The 12,129-nt window shown below is 48.0% G+C and overlaps 1 protein-coding gene across 1 annotated transcript in view; it reads left to right on the top strand.

Moving 5' to 3' along the window:
* NKX2-3 (NK2 homeobox 3) overlaps nucleotides 1-1,308 on the top strand; it is a 3,580-nt gene extending 2,272 nt beyond the window's left edge. Inside the window, exons 3-4 of the mRNA XM_077780234.1 lie at nucleotides 218-361; nucleotides 1,021-1,308. Of these exons, the coding sequence (XP_077636360.1) occupies nucleotides 218-361; nucleotides 1,021-1,308 (432 nt within the window). The remainder of the gene's footprint in view (nucleotides 1-217; nucleotides 362-1,020) is intronic.
* Nucleotides 1,309-12,129: the final 10,821 nt, after the last annotated feature.

The raw sequence follows: 12,129 nt of genomic DNA, 5'->3' as shown, positions 1-12,129 counted from the left end.
CTGGGCGGCTCTGGCGGCGGTGGCGGCGCGCAGCCTTTGCACCAGGGTTCGGCGGCCGGAGCGGCGTGCGCGCAGGGCACCTTGCAGGGCATCCGGNGAAGGGCGAGAAAGACTGGATCTAAGGGCCAGGTCCCCTCGTTAAAAGAAAAAAGAAAGAAAGAAAGAAAGAAACCCACAAAAAAAAAAAAACCCACAAAAAACACGTCTCGATCCCCAGGGCCCTGGAGCACAGCTCGCGCGCAGCCTGGGGAAGGGGGTGAGGGGCGAGGAGTACGCCCGAGACCGATCGCGGAGGTTGTCTCTGAGGCAGAAGCTCCGGCCGGGTGCCGGGGAGGACAATGGCCCCGACTCTGGCCCCGAAGTGAGTGCGAGAGGCTGGGACTCTGGCTGCCGCTTGGTTCTCCCGAAGCAAGAAGGCCTTCTTTCCTCTTGGCTTTCCCGCGGCTTCCGCGAAATGGCAGAAAACCCAAGGACAAAAAGGGGGAAAAAAAAAAGCATGAAGGAGAGAAAAATCGGTGTCGTGGCTTGAGAAATCCCAAGCCCTACCCACCCCTCTGCCCCTTTTGCGGCCTGGAGCACCACACCACAGTCAATTTCCCTTTTCCCAACCGCCTGCCCTCCGCAGCAGATACCTCGGCCTGGGTCTCCGGACTGTCAGGAGGTGGAACTCTGCGAGAGAAACCAGCGAGGCAAGATCAAACATTAGGGGGGCTGAAAAAATCCGGGAGCTGGTGGCCCACCGGAGGTGTTACCAGGTTTCCTTTCTGTTTCATATTCTGTATTCAGCACATTTAATATATCTATGACTATATCCACACGCCGTGTACACACCCGCTGCCATACACTACAGGAGTCAATAAACAAGGTGCAATATTTCCAAACCGTTGACTGCAGATTTTGTTTCCCTCCCAAAAATGGANCGAGGGCAGGCCTGGCCTCTCCTGGGCCAGCCCCCGGGCTGCAAGTCTGTGTCCTCTTGGTTTTGTTCATTATTTTCTCTTTTCTCTTGTGGGAGGACAGGTCGGAGATTCAGGGCTGTTTGAGGTCCCCGGCTTTGTAATCCCCACAAGTTTTACCCAGATGCTTGGGCTAGTGTTTGGGCCTGCGTTAGACCAAGACTTGGACTCTGCGCCACCTCGAAGGTCGCCGGGGAAAAGGAAACCTCGCCCCCGGGCCCAGCTGCAGGCGGCGGGAAGGCGGCNCCCGGCCGCCCTCCCTTCTCCCCCGGCGGCCGCGGCTTTATGCGGCTCCTTGTCACTTGCGGAGAATGCCTGTGCGAGGTCTGTGCTGCCACACGGCCGATTGTGAGCGTGCCAAGGCGGGTGAATGGGGAGGCCTCAGAGCGCCGCGCCATTGTGGGGCCGGGCCTCGCTGAAAGACGGCTCCGGGCCGGGAAGGTGCGGAAAGAATGGCTTTTTATTGGAGTCCCGAACAAAAGGTGTGGTAGGAAGGCGAAGTCCCCTGCGCGAACAAAAACCCCAGCGCGTCGGGATTGACGTCCCCCCCGAGCTCCCCATTGCTTCTCAGAGCGGGGGCTTTGTGTAGCAGTCTGCTCAACAGAGGGACGGAGAAATGCGCGGGGGTTTTGTTCCCCACTTTTTGTGCGTTGGGGGAGGGAGCGGCAGGGGGGGACGGGGGCTGGGCGGGCAGCAGGGAGGGGCGCGCTGATTAGGCCGGCCGGCCGCGGCGCGGAGACGTTCAGCGGGAGTCGGCGGCCTGAATGCAGGGTCATTATTGCTACAAGTTTAGCAATTTCGCCCTTACAGGAGGGGGCGGGGGCTGCTTGGTTGCTGCGGGGCCGCCAGGCTGGGGAATCTGCAGAGACCTGGTGGAGGAAGAAAAAGGAGGGGAGGGAAGGAGGGAGGCAGGCAAGGGAATCCTCCAAAACCCGCTGACCGCCCAGGATGAGGCTTGGACAAGTCCAAAAAGGCCTAGCGGGGGGCTGGAGAGGCGGCCCCTAGGGGCGAAGACCCTTCGGCTCTTCAGAGGCAGAAAAACTCTGGAGTTGAGCGTGAGTTATAGTGCATCAGACTGCCGGTCCCTCACCTCCTTGCAGCCGGTCCCCTCCTCTCCTACGCCTTCCTGGAGCTAGGACATCTCCTCCCACCACCCCTATCGCCGCCGCGATGCCCCAAGCCCCCTTCCTAGCGAGCTCTCTCTTCTGAAGCTATTATATTCCCATGAGTTGCTTAGGGTAAAGGATGGGGAGGGAATTCTCGCTTCCTAATACGTTTCTCGATGCCTGCAGCCTCGAACCACTCATCCATCTATCCATCCATCCATCCATCCATCCATCCATCCATCCAACAGTATTTACTGAGCACCTGCTAATATACGTTCACTTGCACTGTTTGAATGCTGAGGACGGTGAAAAAAAACCAATGTCTGTAGACCCGTGGGGTTTATTTTATTTTATTTCTGGAGTTTATTTTAAAGAGTGTGCATGGGAGGAGGGAGTTAGACAACAAACAAGTAAATGGAAAAATAGTAGCTAAATTCTAAAAAGGAAATAAAGCCGAGAGCTGAAGGGAGGGCTTTCTTTTTTTTTTTTTTTTTTTGAGTAGATGATCAGAGCAAGCCAAATTGAGGAGATTACATTTGAGTTAATACCTGAATGACAAAAGGGAAGCCAGTCTTAATAGCACTTTGCTGTTGTAACCTCCACTTCTCTACACTTACCCTCCTGGCGGTAAGGGATGGAATGGCCTTCCACCCTGTCTTTCGGGTGAACTCTTGCTCCTCCTTCAAGGCCAGGCTTCTTTCCTGAACCACCCAAGTGGGGGTAATCACTCCCTCTTATATGCCACCAGAGTCTTAGGTACTTTCCAATATCACAACATAGTGTCGTGCAAAGAGTTATTTGTTTCTCTCCCTCCTCATGAGGTCCTAGTGAGGTCATGGGACATGGGGACCAGGTTGACATCTTTTTCCTCTGGGACAGATAACACAGTAAGTAGGAGATCATGGGGCCGGGTCCTTAAGCACAACCTTTCCCAGCACGTGCAGTGACCCCAGTGACATGGAGCTGCGGCCTTGAGTGCTGGCTGCAAGGGAGATGCTGAGCTGGACTCTTGGCTCACCTGGGCTGGGCCAAGACACCTGAAATTGCCTGCAGAAGACACACAACCCATGCAGATCTCAGAGAAATGTCCTGCCTTTGTGCCCTGCAATGCTGCCTTGGGACCCAGATTCCTGCAAGAGATTGTTACCCTCACCCTACAGTTCAAAACGTAGGAAAGGAGGCTGAGAACTTGGTGATGACCTGACACCAGGGCACAGAGTTTAGAGCATTGAAGGGATGCAGAAATAGGGAAGAGAGCGAGGACTTAGGTGGGCAGGGGTGGAAAACTAAGATGTGTATGACAAATCTGGGACCTACATCTGGGACCCAGTCCACTTCTCCAGCATTCACTAGGTGAAGGGTATGGTCAGTGATCAAGATGCTGCCCTGCTCTCCAGGAGTGCTCATTTCCAACGCTGGATCTCATCGCCTGTGCTCTAGGAACCCAAGGCTCCAGGAGCAGTTGCCCTCACTCCCCACTGGGGTTTGCTAAGTAAGCAGCTCCTTTTTCTCCAACCTAGTCTGTATCCTGCAGGCCATGGCCTCTGGATGCTCCCAGCGCCAGATCCCCACCTTCCCTGCCCGGTTTCCTCCTGGCCCGAGTTAATCTTCCTCCACTCTGCATCCTCCCTGTTTGGAAAAGAGGTGTGTGACTGTGGTAGAGGAAACAGAGCTGGTTCTATGGATTGGCTTCCACAAAGTTTGCGTGTCTTGAGATACTTAAAGCCAGACTGAACCACCTCCCTCCCTGCTCCCTACTCTTTTCCAGAGCCTGGAGATGGGGTATAAATAGCTCCCATCTCTTCGCTGAAGGATTTCCTTACTGCTAGTTGCTGGGGTTCCAGGACCCTGGCCATCAAAGGGTAAAAACACTTGACCAACACAGTACCTCTCTTTGAGCTCCCTCTCCCTCTGCAGGGGAAAGGACATAACCACCCCCCCAAATTGCTGCTTCTCTCAATTGTTCTGTGTGTTAGGAAGAAGAGTAAAAGTCCTTCTAATGATCCATAAGATTTTGAGCAGGTGAAGTGAGTCATCCCTTGGGGTTCTGGTTTCTGAGCTCTAAGGCAGAGAAGGATAGATCATATGATTTCAGAAGTCACTTCTGGCTTAAACTATCCTTACTTCCCTGAGTGAGTGGATAATCCCTCCCTACCCATGACTGGTGCCACACTGGACTCAAGAAGTGGGTAGGTACTACTGGTGAGAGAGGTGGAATAGGTTAAGGNAATCTCAGCGCCACCACAACCAGCCTAGAGACTTGAAGTAAGTTAGGAGCACTCTGAACCTCAGATTCCCCCTCTATAAAATGGGTATATTTATAACATTTCTCTCCTAGGTTTTTCTTTTACCTAAGCACAACACACAAGTAAGTGTGCAATTAAATGAATGTTTATATATGCAAACACTTATGTGCCAATCACCTTGGCTTTGAAAATTAAATGAGGTGATCCTGTAAAAGCAATATAGCACAGTGTCTGGTATGCATCAGATACTGCATCAACGGTGTAGGCCAGGCCGGCGGAGCCGCTGTGCATGTGAGAAGCCGAGAACTCTGCTCTGCCTTTGCCGCACTCGCAGGTCCGCAGGCGGAGCGCGGCAAGCCGGAGGACTCGCCACCCCAATACCGCGGGCGCGCGTCACCACGGACAGGCGGCGGCAGGAGGAGCCTGGCGGGGCCTGCAGGACTCGGGGAGCTTCGCAGAGGCTTGGACCTTGGTTGGGTCTGGGGAATTCNCGCGACTACGCGCCCTGGGCGCCCAGGTACGACGCCCCGGGGAGGGTGCGGTGGATCCCGAAGGCCTCGGGAGGGAGTCCGGGGAGGCCTGTGCACCGAGCCCAAAGCCGCATTTGCTTTGCGGACAGGACGCGGTTTTTGTTTTTTGTTTGTTTGTTTGTTTTTTAAACCCAGACTGTCGGTAACATTAATAACAGCAAAGTTTTTGGACAGGGCTTTAAAAATGTATGGAAGTATGAAACACATTCAGAAAAGACATGAGTGTTACCGCTCCCCGACTCTTCACAAGGCGAACATTCCCCAGGAGGCCAACTCCCGGGATGGAGAAACAGAGCATGACCGGTTCCCCCTTCCGCTCAGGTCCCACAGGCTCCCTTCTCGATACTACCCCCACCGCCAAGGGCAACCACTGCTGTGGCTTCTAAGAGTATAGATTAGTTGTGCCCGGTTTGGAACATCATATAAACGAAATCTTGTAGTAGCTATTCTTACGCGCCTGGGTTCTTTCGTTCGTGAGATGTATCTATCTTGCTGAATTTACTCGTAGATCTTAAGAGTATCCCATTGTATGAATATACCGCAAATAATTTATACTTTCTGCTGCTGAGAAGTCTTTGGGTGGTTTCTGGTGTTTGTGGTGAATAGCGCTGCCGCAGACATTCTCGAACAAGATCCAGTAGGACTTTCTGCAGAACTTTCTGCGCAGACATTCTTGAACAGCATCCAGTAGAACTTTCTGAACATGGGAATATTCTCAAACTGTGCTGTCGGGTAAGATAGCCACAAGTCACATTTGGCTCTTGAGCCCTTGAAATGTGGTTGGCTGAGGAACTAGGTTTTTAATGTTCTTAAATTGTAATTAATTTAAATATAAAGAGCCATGTGTATTGGACAGCGTGATACTGGTATGTTTTTTGATGACTGTGGTAAATATTTCTATTCAGTGTATACCTAGGAGTGCAATCTTTATGTCATAGAGAAAGAATACCAGCTTTCAGATTGGACTAAGCAGTTTTCTAAGGTTGGCAGCATCTATTTTCTCTCCCGGCAGAAGTAGCACCACATGCTCCTCAATTCTTAATATTTTCATTTTATCCATTGTGCTGAGCATGTAGCTAAAAGGAGGCTTTTGTTTACTTTTAAGTAAGATTATGAAAATTGCCGCTTACCCATAGTAAGGATGGTGATGAAGATTGGAGAGGTTCTTGCGGGACTGAGAGTTGTTATAAGGGTCTTAAGTTTACCCTTTATACCACCTTACCCTTGCCTTCAGACCTCCCACCCAATCAACCTTCTCTCCTGGAAACTGGACCAGGGTTAGTAGGGCATCGTGAAGGGGCCATGTATTTGGGGGTGATCCATTTCTCATAGCCCTTTGTTACATTATGCCTTCTTAAAATCAGTGCCCCTCTTCCTTTGCTGTTACTTATTGGAATATCCTACCAGAGGAGATGATGAGATTGCCTGGCAGGCTGCAGCCATGGCAGAGAAGCCAGGTTTTGTGCTGGCTCAGTTTTAGTTTGTAACTTGGCTCTGCCTTGTATAAAGTGGCATTAACAATCTTTGAGTGTGCTACCTCACTGGTTTGCTGAGCAGCAAAGTGAATCCTGAGGACTCAGTGGAGAAACTGCTTAGTAAGTGTCATTCTGCGTGTGTGTGTGTGTGTGTGTGTGTGAGGGAGAGAGAGAGAGAGACTTTCTAATCCTCAGTTAGGTATTCTTTGTTTACACAAGGAGAAACTGAGGCTGAGAGACATTGAACCACTCTTCTCTAGGTCATGCTGCTAGTAAACAGCAGTAACCCCAATAGGACTTTCTACCTGTACCACTGAGAACATTTGTGACGTGTTTTTTTTTTTTTTTTAAATCTCCCTTCCCTGGGTAAACAGAGCCCTGGCTGGTGCAGATTTTGAAATTCTGGGTCAAATTAGATGTTCTCTGTGAAGACTCCCTTTGGACAGAACCAAACTGATCATTAACCACTTGTCTGTCATTAGTTAAGCAGAGGAAGTGTTTGTTATGTTGTAATAACAGTGGATCTCATTTTGTGTGACCCACAAATTCTTGGAAATTTGTGTGCAAAGAGCCTTTTGCTTGTGGGGAGGGAGAAAAATTGAGTACATTTTAAGTTCATTCCTGGAATCTGTTGCCTAAAAGTATCCCAAAATGAATTATTTTGTAAAGTGAAGGATCCTTTTGAAATATGAATAATAACAGGGTTTTCACATGATAAACAAGAGCAAATCAAAACTGTAAGATTCATCAACATTTTGCATGTATTTTCTCTTTTACTGAGAAGGGCTCTCATGAAAGTTTGACATGGACCATCTTGACATCTCGAATTCTCTGGGAGGTCCACAGATTAGTTCTCTATCCAGGTGAGAAGTAACTAGAAACTCAGTACCCCTAGGGGCTTCTGGTGGATTCAGGCTTAGTTTGGGTGGGTTTTACAGTCCCTGATCATTTGGTGAGCCTCTCAGAGAGGGAGCTCAAGAGTCAAATGGGTTACTGGATTAGATGACCTTTAAGCTCCCTTTCAGCATTGAGATTCTTCAAATTTGTTACATGCCTATAGATCCAGCATAGATAGCTGGTGTGCTGGTAGGAAGGGCCTCAGAAATTGCCAGAGTCCAACTTTTTTCTGATGCTGAATCCAGTGTGCAGTACATAACTGTCCATGTCTCCCAGACAGCACCTATGGGGGAACTGTTTGCCTCTCCGCTCCCTACCTCCCTACGTGTGAGGAAGTTCTGCCTTCCGTTCACATGAAATCCACCTCCTGCAGCTTCCCTCAGCTGCTCCTCCGATTCCCACAGATGTCCACTCCTTCCTAATGTCAGTTCTTCAAATATTTGAAGCCAGCCATTGACTCCCATGTAGACCTTTTCTTCTCCGGGTGAAATAGCCTCAGTTTCTTTGACTATTCTCTGCCTCCTGGCCATTCTTCAATGGATGTTCTCTAGCTCTCCCATTTCTTCCATGCCTGGGCTATTCTGGTATATTCCCCAAGGTGGTCCCCTTCTCCTAAGCCTTTGAACACTTAAATCTTCATCTTCCCCTGCTTTTCTGAGAAGGCTGAGGTCCATTGGGAGGCTCTCCTGCATGGGTGCCACTCTCCTCAATTTATGTGTTTATTCCAGAGGAATAAAGCATCCATTTTCTCTAAAGTAACACTACCCCTTAAAGCCTTGATATATTTTCTTTCCTACTTCTAGAAACAATGCTGCTTCTTCTGAGCTCTCAGGTCTCCCCTTTCCCCACCCTACAATTCAGTATTCTCTGCCTTCTTTCTTTTCACCCTGAGACATGTTGCAACCTTGCCATATTATCTTCTCTTAACACTGGTGCCCCTTCCTCAGGGGAAATCTTTCCTCCCCATTTTGGGTCAGATTAGTCTTCACCATCTCCTTCCCTTTCCCTCAGCCTGCATGCGGCTTACCTCCCAAGTGGGGGGTGGGGTGGGGGTGGGTACTGATGCTCAGTTACCTTTGTGGTGAACTGGAAGTTACCTTTGTGGTCAACTGGTTCAACTCTTTCTCTAATACCTGATTCCTTTTTCTAGCACTCCTGAGGAGGTAAGTCCTGTCATTTCCTCCTTAATTATCTAGGACTCACTTTTTGAGATCAAATGACTTCTCCTCAGGTTTGTGCTTTATTACATCTCTTTAGTGTTTTGCATAGTGACATTTTTTTTCCCCTGGAAAGTCTTACTGTGGTTTTGAAACCCTGTACTATCCTGATCACCTTTTTTCTCATTGAGTAGTTATTCCTCTTCCTTCTCTAGCCCACTTAATGGAACTCCAAGTCTCTTCTACACTCTTAATGTTCTAAAGCTTGTCTGCATACACAGTGGCAATGATCACTTTTGTACCAAGGAGCCCCAAGTCTACAGTTTCAGCTTGGCCTCCCTCTGATGTTCTATTTTCACGTGCCTTGGGAATAATTCTACTTGTACCTGTACCATTGTCATCTCCAGTTTATCACCACGTCCCCAGACTACTCATATCTCAACTTCTGCCAATGACATTACCTTTTCTTGTTCTCATCTCTTTGGTTGGAACACTCAATGAATGATTTCCCTAAACATCTTCACATAGAGCAGAATGAGTGGGAGAGCCTAATATACTTCAAGCACTGGGCTCTGGATATCCTGACTCATTTAATATGGAAACTATCCTGCATAGTAAGTGCCATGGTCTTCATTTTATGGGTTAAGAAATCAAAAGTTGAGAATATAAATGCCTTGCTCAAGGACTTGGCCAGTTCTTTTTTTAAATGCTTATTTATTTTTGAGAGGGGGGACAGAAAGAGAGGGACAGAAGATCCAAAGTGGGCTTTGTGATGACAGCAGAGAGCCCAATATGGGACTTGAACTCACAAACCATGAGATCATGTCCTGAGCCAAAGTCAGACACTTAATGACTGAGCCACTCAGGTGCCCCAGGGACTGTCCCAGTTCTTAAGTGACTGACTCCAGGGTTCAAACCAAAGTCTGGTTCTCAAGCCTAAATACCATAACAGCCTCCTAATTTGTCAATGTGGCATGGGCAGATTGCTGATAAAACTCAACCTCACACCAGCATCAGATTCTTTTTCTTCACATGCCTCTTAATTAAAGGTCTCAACATTTTCTCATCCATGCTGTGGCTCCTCATTGCGTGTAGGATCAAATGTCCTCTCATGATCACTGGCGAACCCTCATTACCATGCCTAATCAACCACATTTCTCATTATTTTTAAATGATCTATACAGCCTTCTTCCTGTTCCTCTCCCCAACCCATTTATTTGCCATGCTCATTCTTGGGGAACCTCCAAGCTCTCACCCTTCCTAACCCCAGGTCCATTGTCTCCCAACTATGAAGTCTTTTCCAGCTCCCATGGCTCACAGCAATCACATATCACATTCTCTTAACATAGATTAAATGGTCTCTGCTGCAAAACTTACTTTTGATGACCCAAGTAGTTTTATTTATTGCCTCATTATCTCCATCCTCAGTGATAAGGTAAGCTTTCTGAGGACACCTGGGTGGCTCAGTTGGTTAAGTGTCTGATGCTTGGTTTCAGCTCAGGTCATGATCTCACAGTCTGTGGGATGGAGCCCCCATGGGGCTCTGTGCTGACAGCAGGGAGCCTGCTTGGGATTCTCTCTCTCCCTCTTTTTCTCTCCCTCTACTGCCTCTCAAAATAAATAAATAAACAAAAAAATAAACTAATCTCCCTGAAGATAAGGATCATGTCTTGCATTTTTTGGTAATGCCTACAGAAGTAAATATAAAGGAAATAAATAAATATAAATGAAATTTAGGAGAAAATGCTTAGAAAGCTATAAAGGGTAATATAAGTTAAATATATTCTTCTTAAAAATACTAGTGTCATAGACATTGGCAAAATTTATTACCTGATTGATATTGAGTGCAGGTTCAGCAAACAGTAGAAACTTGAGGGACTCAATAAATAAAAGTCAGACCCCGAGTACCTTCTCTTCCTCCTCCTGCTTAATCTTTAACAAGTCTTCCCTGGCCTCTCATCATGAACATATAAAAGGAGAGGCACGTATACAATGGAATATTACTCAGCCATCAAAAAAGAATAAATGTGCCATTTGCAGCAACATGGATGGAACTAGAGTGTGTCATGCTAAGTGAAGTCAGTCAAAGAAAGACAAATATCCTGTGATTTCATTCATATATGGAATTTAAGAAACAAAACAGATGAACATAGGGAAGGGAAGTAACAATAAAATAAAAACAGGGAGGGAGGCAAAGCATAAGAGACTTTTAAGTATGGAGAACAAACTGAGGGTTGCTGGAGGGAGGTGGGTGAGGGCATGGGCTACATGGGTGGTGGGCATTAAGGACGGCACTTGTTGGGATGAGCACTGGGTGTTACATGTAAGTGATGAACCACTAAAGTCTACTCCTGAAACCAATACCACACTATATGTTAACTAACTTGGGTTTAAGTGGAAAAAAAAAAATGAGAGACACCTACATTGTTCACTAGATGATTGGCTCCATGGACAAGGAACACTTGTCTTGAGTGTTCATTTTTTTCAGCACCTGAGTACGACACCTAGAACACGCTGGATGTTTGGTCCACATTTGACAAAAACAATGAACTGGAGGTAGGACTAGGGGCAGATGCTGGCATTGTCCCATGTTTCCACTTCCCTTGGGATTCTCTTCCTGCTTCCCCATGTGAAATGAGAAAATGTCAGAGCTAGAACGATATCAGCCCAACCTCCCCATTTTAAGGAAGAGAAAATGATCCTAGAGGGGAGAATGTCTGACAGTGTCCCAGGTCACCCCTCCTCTTAAGTGGACTTCTGACAGTTTGTTCAATCCAGTGTTTCCCCCACTGTATTTCACGAACTCCCTTTTTTCAATGTCCTGTCCCCACAGCCATCCCCAGCCCTTTCCTCTCTGGCAAATTTCCTCTCCCACATCCCCTCTCCCAGCTCTGGACTCTGCATACCCCCAGTTAGTGCTTAGTGCTGGACACCAGGGTCTCTCGGGAATGTAAACAAAAAATACCCCCAAAGTTGTGAGCACCCACACTTTAATAATGTATGACTGCTTGGGACGAACACAACCTCCACCAGGAAGTTACAGGTCAGAATCTCTTCAGGAGCTCTCTCTAGGACTCAAATACCTTTTCAGAATTTCTGTGAGTCTAGAAACATAGTGGGATTTTTATTATAATAAACCATAGTCCAGCTGCCCATGGTGCCAGCCAGTGTACTAGACAGTCTAGAAGGCTCATGGCAACTCTGCAACCCCAAGTCATAGTAGGTCCATTTTACAGTTGAGTAAACTGAGGCTCAGAGAGGCAAAACAACTTGCTTAAGGTTACTTAGCTAGTATCAGAGGAGAAGATTGAACTGATTTATTTACCTTCTCCAGAAAACTCTTTGAGACACACTGGATAACTGTTGGCTGCTTCACTTGAATACCCACTTGCTCCTCCACGTCTGCTTGTGGTGAGCTCTCTCATCTAAAAACTGGCTCCCTACCCTGGCTCTATCTTTGATTCCATCTGTTTAGCAGCTTGATCCCATGATGCAGAGCCCTGCCTGCGCCCTCTAGTGGTCACAGGGAAATGCACAGCCCTTTCAGGCACTCCCCAAGGACCTGTCAGCAGGCTCTGGTGTTGGCTAGGGACCCAAGGCCATGTGGAATCAAGCTTCCGAGGTGCATAAGTCTCCCAGGCCTCCCTGGGCTGAGAAAGGAGTTAGATTCTCTGGGTCCTCCACCCCTGCTAGTCCTTTAAGAAAGACCCACCCATGCTTGACAGTGACCAAAATTAGATTAAGAGAGGGACTTGGCATCAG

Source organism: Crocuta crocuta, unplaced genomic scaffold (genome assembly GCF_008692635.1).
Source record: "Crocuta crocuta isolate KB4526 unplaced genomic scaffold, BGI_CrCroc_1.0 scaffold170, whole genome shotgun sequence".
NCBI classification, from domain to species: Eukaryota; Metazoa; Chordata; class Mammalia; order Carnivora; family Hyaenidae; genus Crocuta; species Crocuta crocuta.
The sequence above is the reverse complement of the archived record's forward strand: the minus strand, read 5'-3'. Positions and strand labels throughout refer to the sequence as shown.